At 36.8% G+C, this 18,531-nt stretch overlaps 1 protein-coding gene across 3 annotated transcripts; it reads left to right on the top strand.

Annotated features, from left to right (window-relative positions):
• The first annotated feature begins 725 nt into the window (after positions 1 to 725).
• Positions 726 to 16,991, top strand: LOC131165006 (cycloartenol-C-24-methyltransferase). 3 transcript variants are annotated; one of them, XM_058122610.1, is made up of 15 exons: positions 726 to 920; positions 1,074 to 1,164; positions 3,623 to 3,689; positions 4,901 to 4,974; positions 5,160 to 5,244; positions 5,339 to 5,394; positions 6,712 to 6,766; positions 7,112 to 7,159; positions 8,382 to 8,465; positions 8,640 to 8,756; positions 8,853 to 8,936; positions 9,044 to 9,169; positions 9,316 to 9,413; positions 16,573 to 16,645; positions 16,767 to 16,991. In XM_058122610.1, exons 2-14 carry the CDS (start codon positions 1,082 to 1,084, stop codon positions 16,634 to 16,636), a joined length of 1,041 nt encoding a protein of 346 aa, XP_057978593.1. In that variant the 5' UTR covers positions 726 to 920; positions 1,074 to 1,081; the 3' UTR covers positions 16,637 to 16,645; positions 16,767 to 16,991. The 3 variants fall into 3 exon arrangements, 2 of the variants coding, with proteins under 2 accessions (XP_057978593.1, XP_057978592.1); XM_058122609.1 differs by having other exon boundaries at positions 16,573 to 16,991; XR_009139388.1 differs by lacking the exons at positions 16,573 to 16,645; positions 16,767 to 16,991 and adding an exon at positions 13,977 to 14,616 and having other exon boundaries at positions 772 to 920; positions 9,316 to 13,883.
• The last annotated feature ends 1,540 nt before the right edge of the window (positions 16,992 to 18,531 follow it).

The raw sequence follows: 18,531 nt of genomic DNA, 5'->3' as shown, positions 1-18,531 counted from the left end.
TTTTATAATATGTTTTTTCAAAACGTGTTTTTATAATATATATTTTTTACTATGCAAAAATAAAAATAAAAAATAGAAAATAACAACAATATATCTTTAGTTTTCGAGTTTAAAATCTATTTGATATTTGCTTATTTAGGTGTTGCTAAACAAGATTAAAAAATAAAAACTAACAATCTATTTGATTAATATTTATAAAATTAAAAGAAATTAAAAATTAAATATGAAAATTTTCGATTCATCTTTAAATCAAATAATATTATAAAGTTATGATTAAAATAATAAAATTACAAAATAATACACATTAAAACTTAATTCAATAAAAATAACATTATTATAATTATTTTACTTAATTGTTGTACTTTCAAAATTTACTTCACAATTTTATTAGACGTGATTAAAAAATTGTAAATTTTTTTTTATAATTGGCTTCATTATTATTTTTTAAAATTTATGCATAATTTTATTTCAATTATATTTTAATTTTTATGATTATTTTATTTAAATTTAACTTTAAAGTGTATAAAATGAATTATTTAACTAAAAAAGACTATTTATTTATATTAAAATAATATAAAATTATGAAATTTAATTTTTATTTTTATAAAAATGGTAAAAAATTAACAATAAAAAAACCTATAACTTAAATAAAGGTCTTTTAATAATCTGATATGAAATTAAATAGAAAAAGAAAACAAAACCACGTACTCACGCTGCACGTGTGCGGGTTAGCTGTCGCCGCTAAAGCACAAACCAATGGACCATCGCTTCGCCGGCTCTCTCTCTCGCTCGTCGTCTTTTCTTATCTCTCCATTTTTCTATTTATATCCGTTTTTCACTCTCAGTCAACAATCACAGCTCACACCACGCAAATCTCTCTCGCTTTGAGCTCTAGGGTTTCTTCACATTCTTCCTTTGATGTGCGTAATTGCTCTCTCTTTTCTGCTGCATTTACGGCATTGATATTGTTGCACAATACATGCATCTATTGTTTTGTTTTTTGATGTTCGCGCGTTGTAAGTTGCAATGCATCCGGAAATCTCATTCTGAATCTTGTTGTCTTTTTGCTTCAGACCGCGAGATGTCGAAGCCTGGAGCATTGGATCTTGCTTCTGGTCTCGGTGGAAAGCTAGAGAAACACGAAGTTCTTTCCGCTGTCGAGAAGTATAGTTTTCTCTGTCTCTTTCGTGTCTCCTGTAACTCTGTTCAAGTTCTATCTGCTTTCAGCTAAATGCCGTTTTGGATTTTGGCTACTCCGTAAGAATTGATGATTCGTCTAGTTTCAAATTCTAGGATTGGGAGAAAATTTATTCAGAATTCGTTTAGTTTTTTGCTTTGTTTTTAAAAATGCTTACCCTGGAGTGGTAGACTCGATCTATGCAGTTTCTTTGGGAGTTTAGTTCAATTATTTTATTCTTGGCTTGCGCGAACTTGTATATGTTGATGGGGTCCCACACTTTGAAACATCGCATAACATTTGACTGATGTGTTTGCTTCTGAAACATTACATCTTGATCTGTCTACTCACTCTGGGGAAAGGTGCGTTTCTGGATTTTTAGCATCACAGACTTCACAATTGATCTGTTCATTATTTTTGTGGCTTAGATCCTCTCGGTCTTCTCATAACAAATTTTTTCTTTGTTTTTTTTTTTTCCTCTATAACTATTTAGGTGAGTGGTCAATTTTATATAAAAACTCTAACAGTGCATTTGTGAGCATGGATTTTGGCGGTTAAATTTGAATTTTTGTGGATTTGGATAAAGGATAATAATGTAGTACAACATTGTATTGACTTAGTTCCAAATTCTAATAAATCTAAATTCAAGCCTCAAAATCCATGCTCCCAAATACTACTTGAAAGTGCCTAGATTTGTTGAGCAACTTGTCAACTTGATTACATCAAGCCATGCTAAAGCCAACTTGGATAGCTCAAAGCGAGTATGATCTCTGCTTGAGCCTGTCTAGTTTTAATCAAAGGTAAAAACTTGGCTTGGTCTGGGTCATTTACAGCTCTATTCTCTAATTTGGGATGTATTATGTACAATACACTCATACCCCTCTTCAAGTCTATTGATCATCACCTGGGTCATGTGGCACAACCTTGGATATTTTGTGCTTGAGAAACATGAGACATGAGAGATAAGACTTGTGCACATTCGCCTCTGTGTTTAACCCAGTTGTTTGGCTAACCCAAGGATTAGGTCCTGCCTAGAGGGACTGGCATTCAAGCAGTTGCAAAGAAGACTAGTCTTGCTGCCACAGTGTACCTCATTTGGAATTTCAGAAACAAAAACTAATTTGAAGGAAATGTGACTCATACCGAAGTAATTATCAAAACAATTCAGCCTCATACATACATAATGATGTACAACAATACCCAATGCTTTCAGTATGGAAGGATGAAGGATCCTAGTCTAGACAATCAATGATTTGTTTGGATATGGATTGATTAGTTGGTTTTGAGAATGTTTTATGGTTTTTGTAGGTTTGGTTGATTGATAAATTGACCTGGTCACCGGAACCCAGCTATCTTATTTCTTGATGGGTTTTATTGAGTTTAATACTTTGTAAAGCCTTTTTGGCCCTGGGTATGCCCAGGTTTTGTGTTTTTGCTTGAATTTGTTTGTGGAGACTTGGTCTCCCTTCTCTCGGGTATGCCCAGAGTGTCTTGTCTGTACATATCCATTTTGGTCAATACATTTACATTTATGATAAAAAATAAATAATAATAATAATAATATTAATGAACAACTAAGTTTGTTGGTTCACTTAGATTTAGCCAACTGCTAAGTTGCTTAACCCACTCCCAAAAGAAAAAGAAGGTTAAAAAAATGACTATGCATGTATAATAGAAGTTGCTGTATGCGTAGAAATATATGAATTAACATGGACAGTTATTCTATTTTCAATAAAACTGTACAAGAAAAATAAAGGAAACAACTTCATTTTGTGGAAGAAATCTTTACTTTTTCAAAAGTGCAGAAGGGATTTGATATGGATACATGATCACATCAGTTTAAAAAATCTTGTTTTTTGGCATGGAAATATTTATGGATTTGGAGGAATATGGATATTTAATTTTAGTTAAAATTTTGTTGGGACATGTCCCATCATTCAATAAGCACGATTGGCATTCCTTGTTGACTTGTTTAGGGTGCGCTGATTTTTCTGGTTTCTTTTTCTATAAAATATATACATGTATGCATAGAGAAATTGCAAGTTTTATGTATGTTTGTATGTACATATAATTGTATTTAGATACTAGGTAAAATTGTGAATAAAAGCAGTAGGCCAAGTTTTTATGCTCAAAAGTTAAAGAAGTGTCCTCAGCAAATTTTATGATTTTTTTTTTTTCTATACACATTAGTTTGCAAGTCATTCTACAAAAAATTTCTTGATCTAGTTTTCTTTGATACTGAATGCTGTTCACAGATTAGTTTGTAAGTTATTCTACAAAATTTCTTGATCTAGTTTTCCTTAATACTGAGTGCAGTCTTTTGAAGTGTGGATTAATTTGCTTAAATGTAGTCTATTCCCCAATCCCTTGTAGGTTTGCTGTTCTTGAGTTTTTATTGATCTACTTGAAGTCTGTGATATGAGTGTTTTTTATTTGATAATTCAGGTATGAGAAGTATCATGTCTGTTATGGAGGTGAAGAGGGAGAGAGGAAAGCTAACTACAGTGACATGGTAACATAACTCAATATTTAAAATCTATTTTGTCAACTTGTATTTTTGAAAAAGAATAACACACTAGTTGACCACCTGCTTTTTAATCAATTCCATTGTAAATATTTGGTTTGGAAACTGTATTACATTTTGTCCAGTTTTTCGTTACATGCTAGTAGCTGGGATAATGTGATTGACTAGTTTCGTTTTGGTTTTCTCATCTAGATTTAATGCTTCCTTCATTCTGTTAAAATGGTGTAAGATTCTCTTGAACACACTTCATTCTTTCTTTACATGCTATTTGTTTTTTGTTACATGCTTCATTTGTAGTTTAATGGATTGACGATTCCCTTGAACATTAGTGCTTTTAAGATAGATGGATTTTGGAGCCAAAATTGCACATAGAGACTTTTTTTAGCATTTAATTTCCTAGAGAAGCAAATGCTTGATGAATTGAACTGCTCATACTTCACTATTAGGCAAATTGGTTTTCGTTTAGAGTTTTTCAGGAACTTAGAAATTGTTGACGTTTTTAAAATTTATATGCAGTTTCATTGGTGTTAGATACCTATGGCCATTTTATTTGGAAAGTGTGAAACAAGGAAGAGTGTAGATGCTTGCACCATTTGTGATGCTTTAAGCAGCTAAAATTGGCCTTCGTATTCCTTTTATGTGCATGAACTGTGGGAGAGTGGAGGCTGTTTCATTTCACTGTTCAGCGGTGAAGCCACAGGTCATTGAATGGGAAGTACACTGTTCTCTGAATATACTAGGGTAAAATTGTGTTGAACTCTGATGGTCCGAGCATGATGATTTCATATTGGAGTCTCAGGACCTTAGGTTCTTATGAGGGCTGGGAAGGAGTATGCGATGGGGGATGGGTTATCCTTCATTGTGTAGCCAAGGCCCAAAAAATGTGCTATGTTGGCTTGCTGGATTTGTTTTTATGGTCTCTCTGTTGGTTTGAATAATGAAAAATTTTGGGTTCATCTCACAAGATGTTCCTTTAGTTGAAAGCAGGTATACGACAAGACAATAAGTCCGCAAGTCACACACTGTCACCGCATGTGGTCAACTCTATTAATCCTTCGATGCTTTTCAATTTGACCTAGGGCAATATCCTTCAAATGAAACTGGGAATAGTGTGCAGTTAATATGTGGATACGAAGCCATTTGATTGTCTTCCAAACATGATATTTTGATTTATAGGAATTGCCATCTATGGATTTCAGGTTAACAAATATTATGACCTTGTCACCAGTTTCTATGAGTTTGGCTGGGGAGAGTCCTTCCATTTTGCACCCAGGTTCATATTATTATTATTGTCACTTTTTTATTTTTATTCATTTTCCATTTTTTTTCTCTTATACACAAGCAAACCTTTTATGCACTGTTGCACACTCTTATTAGAAACCTTACATTGCTCTGTTGGGAACCTTCACTGATGCTGGTGATACTAACTAATCTTAAATTTTGTAATTATATCTGCAGATGGAAAGGCGAGTCTCTTCGCGAGAGCATTAAGAGGCATGAGCACTTCCTTGCTTTACAACTAGGCCTGAAACCTGGATTAAAGGTTTGTTATCTCAGTTCTTTTTCTGCCATGAGGGATAGATTTTATGTTGTTTATTTGAATCCAATCTGTGATCCGAAATCTTTGACTGCTGTAGGTGCTGGATGTAGGATGTGGAATAGGTGGGCCACTTAGAGAAATTGCTCGATTTAGGTGAAGTGAATTTTCTGTTTTCCCATTTTCTTTTTATACATTTAGATTTGTTGTTAGTGTTTTGTTTTTTGGCTAATATTGTTTACTTGTTCATGATTTAATGATTTCATGCTTTCAACTTACTCATATGGTTGTTTCAACGTTTTAAAAGGCGAAGGCATAAGGTGAGGCACTCTAACCCTTGAGAGGTGAGGTGTAAGCCTCAAGGAGTTGGGGCGTAAGCCTTTTGAGATTATTTTTGGATAAAAATATGTAAAAAAAATTACATATTTTAAAAATAAAGAAAAATTTAAGAGAATCACAAATATAATGTAAAAAAAAAAAAATCAAATATAATTTGCAAACTACTTGTTGGCCATTCAAAAAAATTGCTGACTTAAATTCATGAAGTAAATCCTTACAAGGGATAGCTAGACATTACAACATTCAAATTATTCTTCAAGATTTAAGATACAACTCAATTGTTTTGGAAAGGTAGGTTCAGGAGTTTTAGAAATCAACTCATGTTATGACATTCCTTTTATATAACCATGGAGTTAATATTCTCTAGCCAAATCCTACTTGAGAATCACACACCCAAAATGCGTAAGCGTCAAGTAAAAAGGTCCAAAATGTATGCCTTTTGTGCAAATGCGTAAGCATCAGTATGTAATGCATTAGCCTTTTTGGGATTTGGTATTTTATATTGAGCCTCAAGGCATTTTAGGCATGCCTTGCCTTGAGGCAAGCCTCAAGGGGAGCCTCGATTAAGCCTTTTAAAACATTGGGTTCTTTCAAAAGAAGTGTTGTTTTAGATGCCAATATTGATAAAGAAAACAATGCTTTTGCAGAGGAGATTGTTAGATGCTTTTGGAACAATTATTGGGCTTGTATTGTTTCTAGGATCAAATTTCATGTAAATTCTGCTATGAAATTAATAAGTTGGGATCTCCTAGGACATCCATTAAATCTTGGGACTACTATCTTGGTCTCGGGTTTGAACCTTGGGGTGTGGTTTGGAAAGGGGTAGGGGATGGGAAATGAGCTACCTCCAGCTATGTATCTCAGGCCCAGTGGCCCTTGAATGGACTGAAAAATATTGATAAGTTGGGGATGAGGTGCTGCAAGTAGATCACTTAGCTGAACCTTTTTTTTTTCTCCTTTTTGCATCACAGCTTTGGTAATAATTTTTTCATTGACTGACAGTATTGTTTTTTCAGTAATTACGATAATGTTGGAACTAGTGCATCTTAGAAAGGTTCTTATATGGTCCTTTGACATCTTTGTTTACAAGAAAATGGCTATGAGATTCATTTAATGTATGCTGATGTGCTGCAGCTCCACTTCAATTACGGGCCTGAACAACAATGAGTACCAGATAACAAGAGGAAAGGTGTGCACTTTTGCTGTGTGAGACTTATAACCCTTGTATTTATCTGCAGCAGCTATCATTAGCTGTGGCTTTTCCACTTCCTGATTGTATTGTTTGATAATTCTTAGAGATTTGGACCCACATGATTTGTTTCATTCCCGGTGGCCACCAAATGATCTTCTGAATTAGTCCTTTTGCCAATTGAAGACTATGTTGAATCATGTTTGATCAAAGACAATAAGGATTTCTTCATAGTGTAATAATAGATCTTCTAGTCAAACAATCAGTTTTCTGTTCAATAATAAACAATGAACTGCTATGTAATCTGCACGGAATTGATGTCATCAAGCTTTTACATTTCTATAGGAACTGAACCGCATTGCAGGATTGGACAGGACCTGCGACTTTGTGAAGGTTAGTGCAATTCAAGTTTCTTTCTCTTTCGCTCTCTCTCTGTCTGCTAGGAATGCTGTTATCTCCATTCCTATCTTTTTGCTCATTTTTCTACTGTTTTAATTTTTCTTCTTTTCGCCCATTTTCTATTGTTTTGCTTTCTTCTTCTTTTTGAGGGCAGCCAGCCATTGGCACTATAGTAAGGTTGCTTCATTGCAATATTGGAATTGCACATTTGAGTTGTGGAAGCAGCCTCTACACTTGTGGGAGAAGGCTGTGTATGTTTGACCCTCCCAAGCATGGTTTTGAAACCTGGACCGGATTGGCCGGTCCAAATTGGTCGGATTGGGACTGGCCATTATACCAGTTCGGTTGTATTAAAGAACTGGAAATTTCAAGAACTGGCGTCAACCCGATTAGACTCAGATGACTCTCTCTAAACCAGTTGGACTTGGCGAGTCAATCGGGTTGACCCAGTGGAGTTGATCCCTGGTCTGTGGGGAAGGAAGGGGAGGCTGTTACCACTAGGCCACAAATACTTATGTGCTATAATTGAATCTATGTATGATATGGATATACTACACAGTTCACATGGTATAGTCAATAGAAATGTATTATATATAAAATACAAAACTATTGCATATATCTAAAGTCACACACATTCATAAACTATTTTAAGAAAAAAAAATCTTTTGAAAATGAATTAAGTTAAATCCTTAATCTATGTTTAAGATCCTGAATGTAGAATTTTTAAATTTGGGAAAAAAATGTAAAATAAAATTTGTATTTAGTTTTATTCAAGTGCATAAAAATTCATATATATGAAGCATGAAATTCGTTCGTAAACCCAAACTTAAAAGTAAATTTTAATTAGATCAAACAATCTCTCAAATTTACTTTATATTAACTATTGCTAGCTAATAATAATTATTAATACAATCATCAAAACCATTAAATCCTCTTTATAGTATATATATAATATCACTGATTCGACCACGGGGTTGACCCACCAGTTCGACTGGTCCGACCAACCCAGTGGCTTTACTGGGTTGGTCACTGGTTCAGTTTTTAACGCCATGCTCCCAAGCACCACGCTTGCAGGATCCATGTGCACTGCAGTGCCCCCTTTTTGTTTACTTAGTTTTTATTGATGTCATTATTGATTATTTGATAAAGGAGAAAATAGCATGGTATAACAAATTTGTTTGCAGTGATGGACCCCATATGCTTCATATTGATGCAGGCTGACTTCATGAAAATGCCATTTTCTGACAACACATTTGATGCAGTATATGCAATTGAAGCTACTTGCCATGCACCCGATGCAGTATGTCATTCTTGAATATTCATTCTTAGTTTGAGTCTGATAAATTTATACTTCTGTAGAATGGCAGACCAACTTCTTCTGGATGGTACTTTTAAGATTTTTTTTTTCCTCCTCTGTCCTGTTGGCCTGTCTTTTGCATGTGTTGGTCTAATTTTTGCTACTGGTTTATATTAGCTCGGATGCTATAAAGAAATCTACAGAGTATTGAAGCCTGGCCAATGTTTTGCTGCATATGAGTGGTGCATGACCGACTCCTTTGATCCTGACAACCAAGAACATCAAAAAATTAAGGTTTGATACACTAGCAACAATTATTTTGGATCTTGCTGAGTTACTTATTATTCAGGATTTCCAAATAGTGAATGCTACAATATTTTGTGGACACAGGCAGAAATTGAGATTGGTGATGGCCTCCCAGACATAAGGTTAACGGGAAAATGCCTTGAAGCTTTGAAACAAGCAGGTTTTGAGGTGAATAACCAATTATTGTTTTCCCGCAGAGGATAATTTATCTGAATTTTTAAGAGATTTAAACTATGATTGTCTCGAGGAATAATTTGTACACTTGGTCTCCCAAGGTTATATGGGCCAAAGATCTTGCTGTGGGCTCGCCTCTCCCTTGGTACTTGCCCTTGGATAAAACTCATTTTTCACTTAGTAGCTTCCGCCTAACAGCCATTGGACGCTACATTACTAAAAACATGGTAACATCCGTTTCTATGCTGCCTAATGTTTTAAATATCATCTATTGCTCAAAATGTCAATAGAGAAATATGATATTTTTCATGTATTCTACTGCACTTGAGGGAATTGATGTAGTTGATTTGTATTTGTTTTCTCTCCTTTCTAGGTCATGGCCCTAGAAGCTGTAGGACTTGCGCCAAAGGGAAGTCAAAGAGTCCAAGCTTTTCTAGAGAAAGCTGCAGAAGGTTTAGTTGCAGGTGGAAGGTGAGAGTTTTCTTTTCTTGTGTATGTTCCTAGATTGTCTTGTTTCTAAGCCTTGGAAATGAAACCGGGTTCCTTGGAGTATTAGAAGTAGGCAAGTGGCAAAGTGCATTAACACGAATTCTACCATTTAGCCTTAATGCCTCCCTGTGGCTAATGAAAATAAGCTTTTGAAAAGGATTTGATGGAAAGTAGCCGACTTAGGTGGTTATAAAATTTGTTCTCTTCCTTACCCCTGGTTGGGAAAAAAAGTTTTTGAAATGAAAAAATTAATCCAGTGTCAAAAAAAAAAAAAAAAAAACTTTTAATTGAACAGCCTCCTAGGACTTTTCTAGCCAAGATTTGCAGCGACTTATTTACTTGAACTCATTTGTTATTAAGGAATTTATATCCTTCCTAAGTGGACTATCCAATGATTTGATTTTTAGGTGTTGAGAATTCCACTTGTGAGCTTGTCCCACATTGAAAAATTTGAGTGGATGATGGATGCTTATAGACATGGTTGGACTCAAGACACAATAGGCTTAGGCTTTTGGGTCAAGTTAGTGTTCACCCATGTGTATCAAGTCCATCTATAGGCTCCTTTGGTCCTAACAAGTCGTATTAGAGTCTGATTTGAAGCAGAAACGCCAGATTGGAGAAATTCACCGAAAACAGATTCCTGTCCAGTGTCTCGAAATTGAGTTTTAAGGCCACTAGCACATTCATCTCATCGAAACGAAGCCAACAATGCAAATTGGAGCTTGAAAGGAGCCCAGACGGCACCACACGTGCCATGCCGAAATCGTCCATGTCTTCACGTGCCTTCACGCGCTGGCGACTTGTCGGCCACGCACCCACACGCGCTCCATGCGTCTTCCTCACTCGGCCGCTTCGATCTGGCCCTGTAACCCGCTCCAGACTTGGACCGTACCTGACCTAGATCCATATCGGTTCATCCAGACCCGACCAACCAACACGTGACATCCCCGTCAGTTACCACGTGGCAGCCGCAGCAACTGACACGTCAGTGCTGCCATGTCATCCAGTGGGACCCACAAAATATGTAGTAGTGGGCTCCACAGTACCACGTCAGCAGTGGAAACCGTGTCACCTCAACGTCACGTCAGTAGTGGACCCCACACCCTGGCACGTCAGCAAACGGCGTCTATTAATGATGTCAGTGACGCCATTAAGGATACTCCATTAGTCAGAGGAATATTCCGTTATAGTTCACATGATTTGACCAGGTTTGACCAGATCTTTGACTGGATTTTTTGGAGCCATTTTGGGTCCGTTTTTCGAATGACTTGAACCATTTCTAAGGTTTTCGGCCGTTTTGGATCCAACTGTGCTGTCCATTTGAGTTGATTCTGTGTCTTGATTAGCAAATCGAGATGTCGAATGAAAAGAGCTTAAAGATCGAGATGTTTAACCGCAATAATTTTGATTTTTGGAAGATGCAGATTTAAGATTACTTGTTTGGTAAGGAGTTGCACTTACCATTGAAGGAAAAGTCAGGATTTATAAATGAGGACGAGTGAGAGTTGCTTGACCGGAAAGTTCTCGGAGCTATCAGAATGACGTTGTCAAAGTCTATGACATTTAATATCAAGCACATATCATCTACCAAGTTTCTAATGGGTGCACTTTTTAACATGTATGAGTAGCCGTCAGCCGCTAATAAGGTATATCTTATGAAAAAAAGATTATTTACTATGACCATGTTTGTAGGTGAAAGTTTTAGCAAACATTTGAATAGTTTCAATGAGTTGTCGGATTAACTTGCTTCAGTTGGGATTACATTTGATAGTGAGATTTATGCCCTATTGATTCTCAGTTAGTTGCTCGAAAGTTGGAATGGTATTGTTACTGCAATCAGTAGTTCTGCAAGGAAATCAAAGGTAGTGTTTGATGAGGTTGTCAGCATGATTTTGACGGAAGAAATTAGAATGCAGTCAAACCATGGTTACACTTCGAGTTCAGCCTTGAACATGGAAAGTCGAGATAGAGGAAGCAGGCATGGACGATCAAACAATCACAGTAGATCTGGTCCAGGCGGTCCAGATCCAGAAAACCCAGAGGTTCTCGGGACACAAGTTCCCAGGGCATAAAGAATATTGAGTGCTGGAACTGTGAAAAAACTGGTCATTACAGAAACCAGTGGAAAGGTTCAAAGAAAGAATATGAGATGAAGGTGAAAACAGAAGCAAATGTTGTTTCAGAAAATGATGATATGTTGATCTACTCTTTGGAGAGCAAAAAAGAGTCTTGTGTGTTAGACTCTGGAGCTTCATTTCATGCTACTTGCAGTAGAGATTGCCTAGAGGAGTATATACCAGGTGACTTCGATAAAGTATACCTTGGCAATGATCAACCTTGCGACATTGCCGGTAAGAGGACAATGAATATCAAGATGAACGGGTCAGTATGGAAGTTAAGAGATGTCAGATATATTCCATACCTAGGGAAGAACTTGATCTCAGTTGGTCAACTGGCAGATGAAGGATATAACACAACTTTCATTGTTGATGAATGGAAGATTTTGAAGGGTGCACTGACGATTGCACGAGGTAAAAAAAGTGAAACTCTTTATGTAACCCCTAATGTATGCATGTCTATTACAGTTGCTACAGGAAATGATGATAGCAACATTTGACGTCAACGACTCAGACACCTGAGTGAGAAAGGACTCAGGGTGATGCACTCAAAAGGAAAGTTGAGTGATTTACAGTCAGTGAAGATTGACAAATGTGAGGATTGCATACGTGGGAAACAGAAGAGGGTCAGTTTCCAAATGAACACCAGTACCCCAAAGAAGGAGAGACTTGAGCTAGTCCATTCAGATGTATGAGGACCAACGACCATTTCATCCACAACTGGGAAGCATTATTTTGTAACATTTATTGACTATCATTCTCAGAAGGTATGAGTTTACTTCCTGAAAAACAAATATGATGTCTTTGATGCTTTTAAAATTTGGAAAACAATGGTTGAAAATGAAACTGGTTTGAAAATTAAGAAGCTGAGAACTGGTAACGGTGATGAGTATGATGACACCGGGTTCAAGAAATTCTGCTATGAGCATGGTATCAGAATGGAAAGAACTGTGCCAGGTATGCCTTAGCACAACGGTGTAGCCGAACGGATGAACAGAGTGTTGACAGAAAAAGCCAGAATCATGCGTATGCAGTCAGCTTACCAAAGATGTTTTGGGCAGAAACAATCAACACTGCAGTTTACTTGATTAACAGGATTAGTACCATTGGACTATAGACTACCAAAAGAAGTATGGAGCGGTAAAGAGGTAAGACTTTCACATTTGAGAGTTTTTGGTTGTGTTGTATATGTACATATCAATGATTATGTCAGGAATAAGCTTGATCCAAAATCTCGGAAAATGCACCTTTATCGGTTATGGTGGAGATGAATATGAGTATCGCATTTGGGATGATGAAAATAAAAATGTGATTAGAAGCAGAAATGTGATTTTTGATGAAAAAGTAATGTACAAAGATAGACACATAACAGAACCTACAGAGTTTGAAACAACTTATGTAGATGTGGATGATGTCCTAGAAGGTGTAAGGACGCGTTAACGGAATACCGAGAATCCTCAGCAGAATACCGAGAATGCTTAGGCAGAGGAACCTATGGAGCAGATTATTGCACCACTGCCTCATACTCCAGTTCCAGAGCTTAGGAGATCTTCTTGATAGCATGTACCAAATAGGAGGTATGTGAATCATTTATTTCTTATAGATGAAGGAGAACCTGAATGTTATGTTGAAGCATGTCAGACAGGAGATTCAAGCAAGTGAGAGCATGCAATGAAAACGAGATGAAGTCTCTTACCTTCAACAAAACATGGGAACTAGTTAAGTTGCCCAAAGGTAAGAAGGCTCTTCACCTTCACAACAAATGGGTGTACAAGATCAAAGAAGAGCATGATGGATCCAAGAGGTATAAAGTCCGATTAATAGTCAAATGTTTCGAGCAGAAGGAAGGAATTGACTACACTGATATTTTTGCACCAGTTGTGAAGCTGACAACCATCAGATCTGTCTTGAGTATTGTTGCCTCATAGAGCTTACATCTTGAGCAGTTGGACGTGAAGACGACATTTCTTCACGGTGACCTTGATGAGGAAATTTATATGCAACAGCCAAAAGGTTACTCAGTTAAAGGTAAAGAGAATTTTGTGTGCAGATTGAAGAAGAGCTTGTATAGTCTCAAACAAACTCTTAAGCAATGGTACAAGAAATTTGACAGCTGTATGCAGAGGAAAAATTTTCAGAAGTGTAATGCCGACCATTGTTGCTACTTTAAGAGGTATTGTACTAGCTATATTATTCTATTGTTATATGTTGATGATATGCTAGTCGCAGGATCAGATATAGAAGAGATCAGAAAATTGAAATAAGTTTGACATGAAAGACTTGGGTCCTGCAAAGCAGATTTTTGGGATACGGATCTCTAGAGATAAGCAACAAGGTACGTTGCGGTTATCTCAGTTAGAGTACATTAGTCGTATTTTACAGAGGTTTAACATGAGCAGCGCTAAAATAGTAAATACACCATTGGCAGGTCACTTTTGTCTCTCTAAGGATTAGTCTCCCCAGACATATGAAGAAAAAGATTTTATGGCTAAGGTACCATGCGCCTCAGCCGTTGGAAGTCTCATGTATGCTATGGTTGGTACTAGACTTGATATTAGCCAAGCATAGGAGTTGTGAGTAGGTATATGTCAAATCCAGGGAAGATTCACGGGAAAGCAGTGAAGTGGATTTTGAGACATCTACATGACACTATTGATAAGTGCCTATGTTTCGGCAAAAGAGACTTGAAAATTCAAGGGTATGTAGATGCTGATTTTGTAACTGAAATTGATCATCGTGGAAGCAACACCGGATATATATTTATTGTTGGCACAACAACTGTTAGTTGGATGTCACAGATACAAAAGATTGTTGTTAATCCACTATAGAAGCTGAGTACGTAGTAATGACAGAAGTAAATAAAGAGATGATTTGGCTTCAAGGTTTGTTAACGGAGCTTGGAATAAAGTAGGAAAGAAATGTTTTGTACAGCGACAGTCAGAGCGCGATGCATCTGGCAAAGAACTCTGCATTCATTCCAGAACCAAACACATTGGATTACGTTATCAATTCGTCAGATCTCTGTTAGAGGACGGCGTGTTGACACTTGAAAAAATTTAAAGTAGCAGGAATCCAGCAGATATGCTAACAAAGTTGGTAACTACAAAAAAGCTGAAGTTGTGTTCAACTTCAGTTGGTCTTCATGCTTGAAGACATATTTGAGCACATCATTTATCACTGGTTGAGGAGGTGTCTCCGTCTCCAAGTGGGAGATTGTTGAGTAGTTGGATCCAGAGACGCGTGCACGTTGGTGCAAGCTGGAGCCACGTTGAGCTGTGTCCGCGGCTATTGATTGCCGATTTATTGTAATTCCTCCATCGCCATTTAATATAATTCCTCCAGCCATCTATAAATAGAGAGGTGTGTGCAAGTGAAAAATGGGTGTGTAGAACAGAGCGTGAGGAAGAGTGGAGAGAGAGAGAGTTTGTATTTTCTCTCGATTTAATAGTGAATTGTGGTGTGTTCCGTGGACGTAAGTCAATCTAAACCAAACCACGTAATTTCTGGTGTCTTATTTTTCTGGCGTGTGTTTATTGCTCACAGATTCCTAACAACTTGTTAGGACCGAAGGAGCCCATGGGTGGGCTTGATACACATGAGTGAACACCAACTTGATTCAAAAATTTAAGCCTATTGGGTCTTTGGTCCAACCATGTATGTAAACACCCATGATCTACTCAAATTTTCCAACGTGGGACAAGCTCACAAGTGGAATTCTCAACAATCTCCCCTTCACTTGTGAGTTCCAACTGCTTTCCCTTAAATGGAAATCGTCTCTCTTTTGAGAGTAAGCCCAATTCTCCAACAGTTGTTTAGGTGGGCCTTACCACTGGCGTCTTACGTGCGTTAGATTGCATTCTATGTGCCTCCGAACTAATCATACCTCTCACGTCTTGACCTTATTCGGATTCATCCGCAGCTTAGATGATCCTTATTGGCCTCAGCCACACACTTGGTCCTCCAACTGTTAGCACGTCAGGATAATTAACTTCACATCTCGACTTTTACGATGTCGCTCACTTAGAATTACGAATCATCGGCTCTGATACCGCTTGTTAGGAATTTGTGAGCAATAAACACATGCCAGAAAAATAAGAGACACCATAAATTACATGGTTCGGTCTAGATTGACCTATGTCCACGGAGCACACCAAAATTCACTATTAAATCAAGAGAAAATACAAACACTCTTTGCTCTCTCTGCACTCTTCCTCACGCTCTGTTCTGCACACCCATTTTTCACCCGCACACACTTTTCTATTTATAGATGAATGGTGATGGAGGAATTACAATAAATCGGCAATCCATAGCCGCGGACACAGCTCAACGCGGCTCCAGCTTGCACGTGTCTTTGGCTCTAGCTACTCAACAAGTGTTGTGGTTCTCAGCCTCAAACCTTGAAAGGGGTGGGCAGGGGCTAGCCCCTGTTGTGTAGCTTGGACTTCTAGGGAGCCGGGAGGGGGAGGGTACCAAAAGATATATTTGGTGTTAAATGGCATTGTATAGAATTAGATGGTCTAAAACTATCCAAAGCAGTAATGCTTTTCTAAATTGTACTCGGGGGGGTTCCAATCCTCTTTACTAGCCATACTGATTCTGTTACTCTATTTGAAGCTTGGAAAATACAAAGGAAAAGATGTAAGAATTGACATTTTATTGTTGGTTATCTGGGAAAATGGGAAAGAAAATAAAAAATTCAGCAAATCGATGGGAAATATTTTCTTTCACATGCCATTAGCCTTTGATTTTTATTATTTTTCAATCATATTTGAATCTATTTTCATTAATGATATTTGAGATGGGGAAGAATACAATAAAAAAAATTGTTTCTTTTTTATTCTCTCGTGTCTTTCCTCTTTTCTCTCAACATCCTGGATCCAAACAGACCCTATGATCAATTGGTTGAAGAAAACTTAAAAGAAGGTGCATTTGAAGTGTTTTTTGTTTCCCCACTTGTTTGTTCTTATCTCTAGAAAGGTTATCACACCATTACTGATGAAATTAGTGCTAATGGGTTCTTTCAGGAAAGAGATCTTCACGCCGATGTATTTCTTCTTGGCTAGAAAGCCGCTTCTGGACAGTCATTGATGTGGCCAGGTAACTCGGTATTTACGAGTTGCATACTTGCATGTCTATATTTCGCTGGTATGCTTGTTGAACGAGCACTCTTTAATCTTTTTTCTTCTTTTTTTTTTTTTTTTGGGTGGGGGAGGTGCAGGTCTCGTGTATTTGTTTTTTAATTGAACTTCTCTGGTGTAGCCTGCATGCTGAACGTGCACTCTTTAATTTATTTATTTTTTCTTTTTGGGTGGTGACGTAGGGATTGTGTGTGTCTTGTGTATTTGTTTAATTGGACTAAGAACTTTCTTGTCCTCGAGAGGAACTGTTTGCACGTTGTGTGAGCAGAAGATGATATAAATCCACCAAAGCGGAAAATTTTCCTTGTGTGTTTTTGGGTGAATTCCACCAGGAAGTCTTTTTCTTTTAAGAATTTTTTCCTCTCCACTGATAGTGGCGTTCAAAACACTTCATTCTGGATTCCTAAGCCTTTCTCTGGCCCTAAATGCTTCTAAGAAAAATAAATGTATGCATAATGTTAGATGGATTGTTCCGAACCAGAAGGGATTGAAGAAACATGGCAATAGTGTTTGCCTTTTTGACTGCTTTTGGCATTTGGAAGCACTTCACTGTGCCCTTTTAAACGGAGCTCTATTTGTTGAACTTTAACTTATCCTAGTTCGACTTTCATTAAAATTTTTGCAAACTTAAATTTTATTTCAAAATTCATGATCTTAGCACAACTTTATTTAATTTGGCAGTTTTTTCTTTTCAAACGAGTTTATTATAATAGTCGAGGTATGAAGTTAATTATCCTAACGTATTAATAGTTGGACGGTTAAGTGTATGACTGAGGTCAATAAAGATTATTTACGTAAGATGTGATGGTAAGACCCACTTGAGCAATTGCTGGAGTGAGTATTTACATATATGGTTGGACACAAAATTCAATAAATTTAAGTTTTTGAGTCAAATTATGCTCACCTATGTGTATTAAGTTTCACCAAGTTTCACGTATGACTGTTCTGCTCCCAACACTTCCTATTATCTTGAAGGGGATAATTGTGGGTACTTGTTTTGGGTTGACTATTATATTGTGAATTGTGAGTGGGTCAGCTTCCGCCATACCTGCTCTTGTCTCTCAGGTCAGTCTCGTGCCTCCGCGTTGTGTGGAATTTAACAATTCAATACTAATACACTACATGGTATTGGTTTGACCATTGATGGGGGTGGCGGCGGCGGGGCCATTCTTTGAAAGTTCACACTTTTAAGAAGTCAAGTGGTGCACATATATTATTCTTAATCATTTCCCCCCCTCAATTAAGTATATCACAATTTTGTATTTGCTAATTGGAACTAGGTTCAGTTAACCTCCCCTTCTTTCTTTTTTTTTCCCTGAAAAAAAAATATTATTGAGGTTGAAAAAAAAAAAGTTGGAACCATTTTTTTTTTGGATTATGCATCGAATTTCCACGTGCCTATTTTACGGTCCACAGAACTCTTTTTTACTATCTCAGATTTTAAAAAATATTTTTAAAATCAGCTGACATGCATATATTTTAATACTTTTCATATGATTGAACCTAAAATTTTTAATGTTAAAGCTCATAATCATTAGAATGACCTTCAAGAAATATCATTCATTAACATGTGAGTTATTGTATTAAATCTAAGTGTTAGTTGGATTGAGTCAGACTTCAAACATATTTAAACCTGGATGCTAGGTGAATTAAGTTGAGTGAGGTCAAGCTTATTTCATGACCTATGTTGTGTAGTTAAAATATATTGCATCATAGTGACGCATTTAAATATATTAAAGTATTTTTTAAATATAAAAAATTGTACATACACATATAAATGCATGCATGCATACCTATGCGTGTGAACAAAGACTTTACCAGAGAATAAATTGAGAAGAGGTAGGC

This window comes from Malania oleifera, chromosome 9 (genome assembly GCF_029873635.1).
Source record: "Malania oleifera isolate guangnan ecotype guangnan chromosome 9, ASM2987363v1, whole genome shotgun sequence".
In the NCBI taxonomy this organism is placed as follows: Eukaryota; Viridiplantae; Streptophyta; class Magnoliopsida; order Santalales; family Ximeniaceae; genus Malania; species Malania oleifera.
The sequence above is the reverse complement of the archived record's forward strand: the minus strand, read 5'-3'. Positions and strand labels throughout refer to the sequence as shown.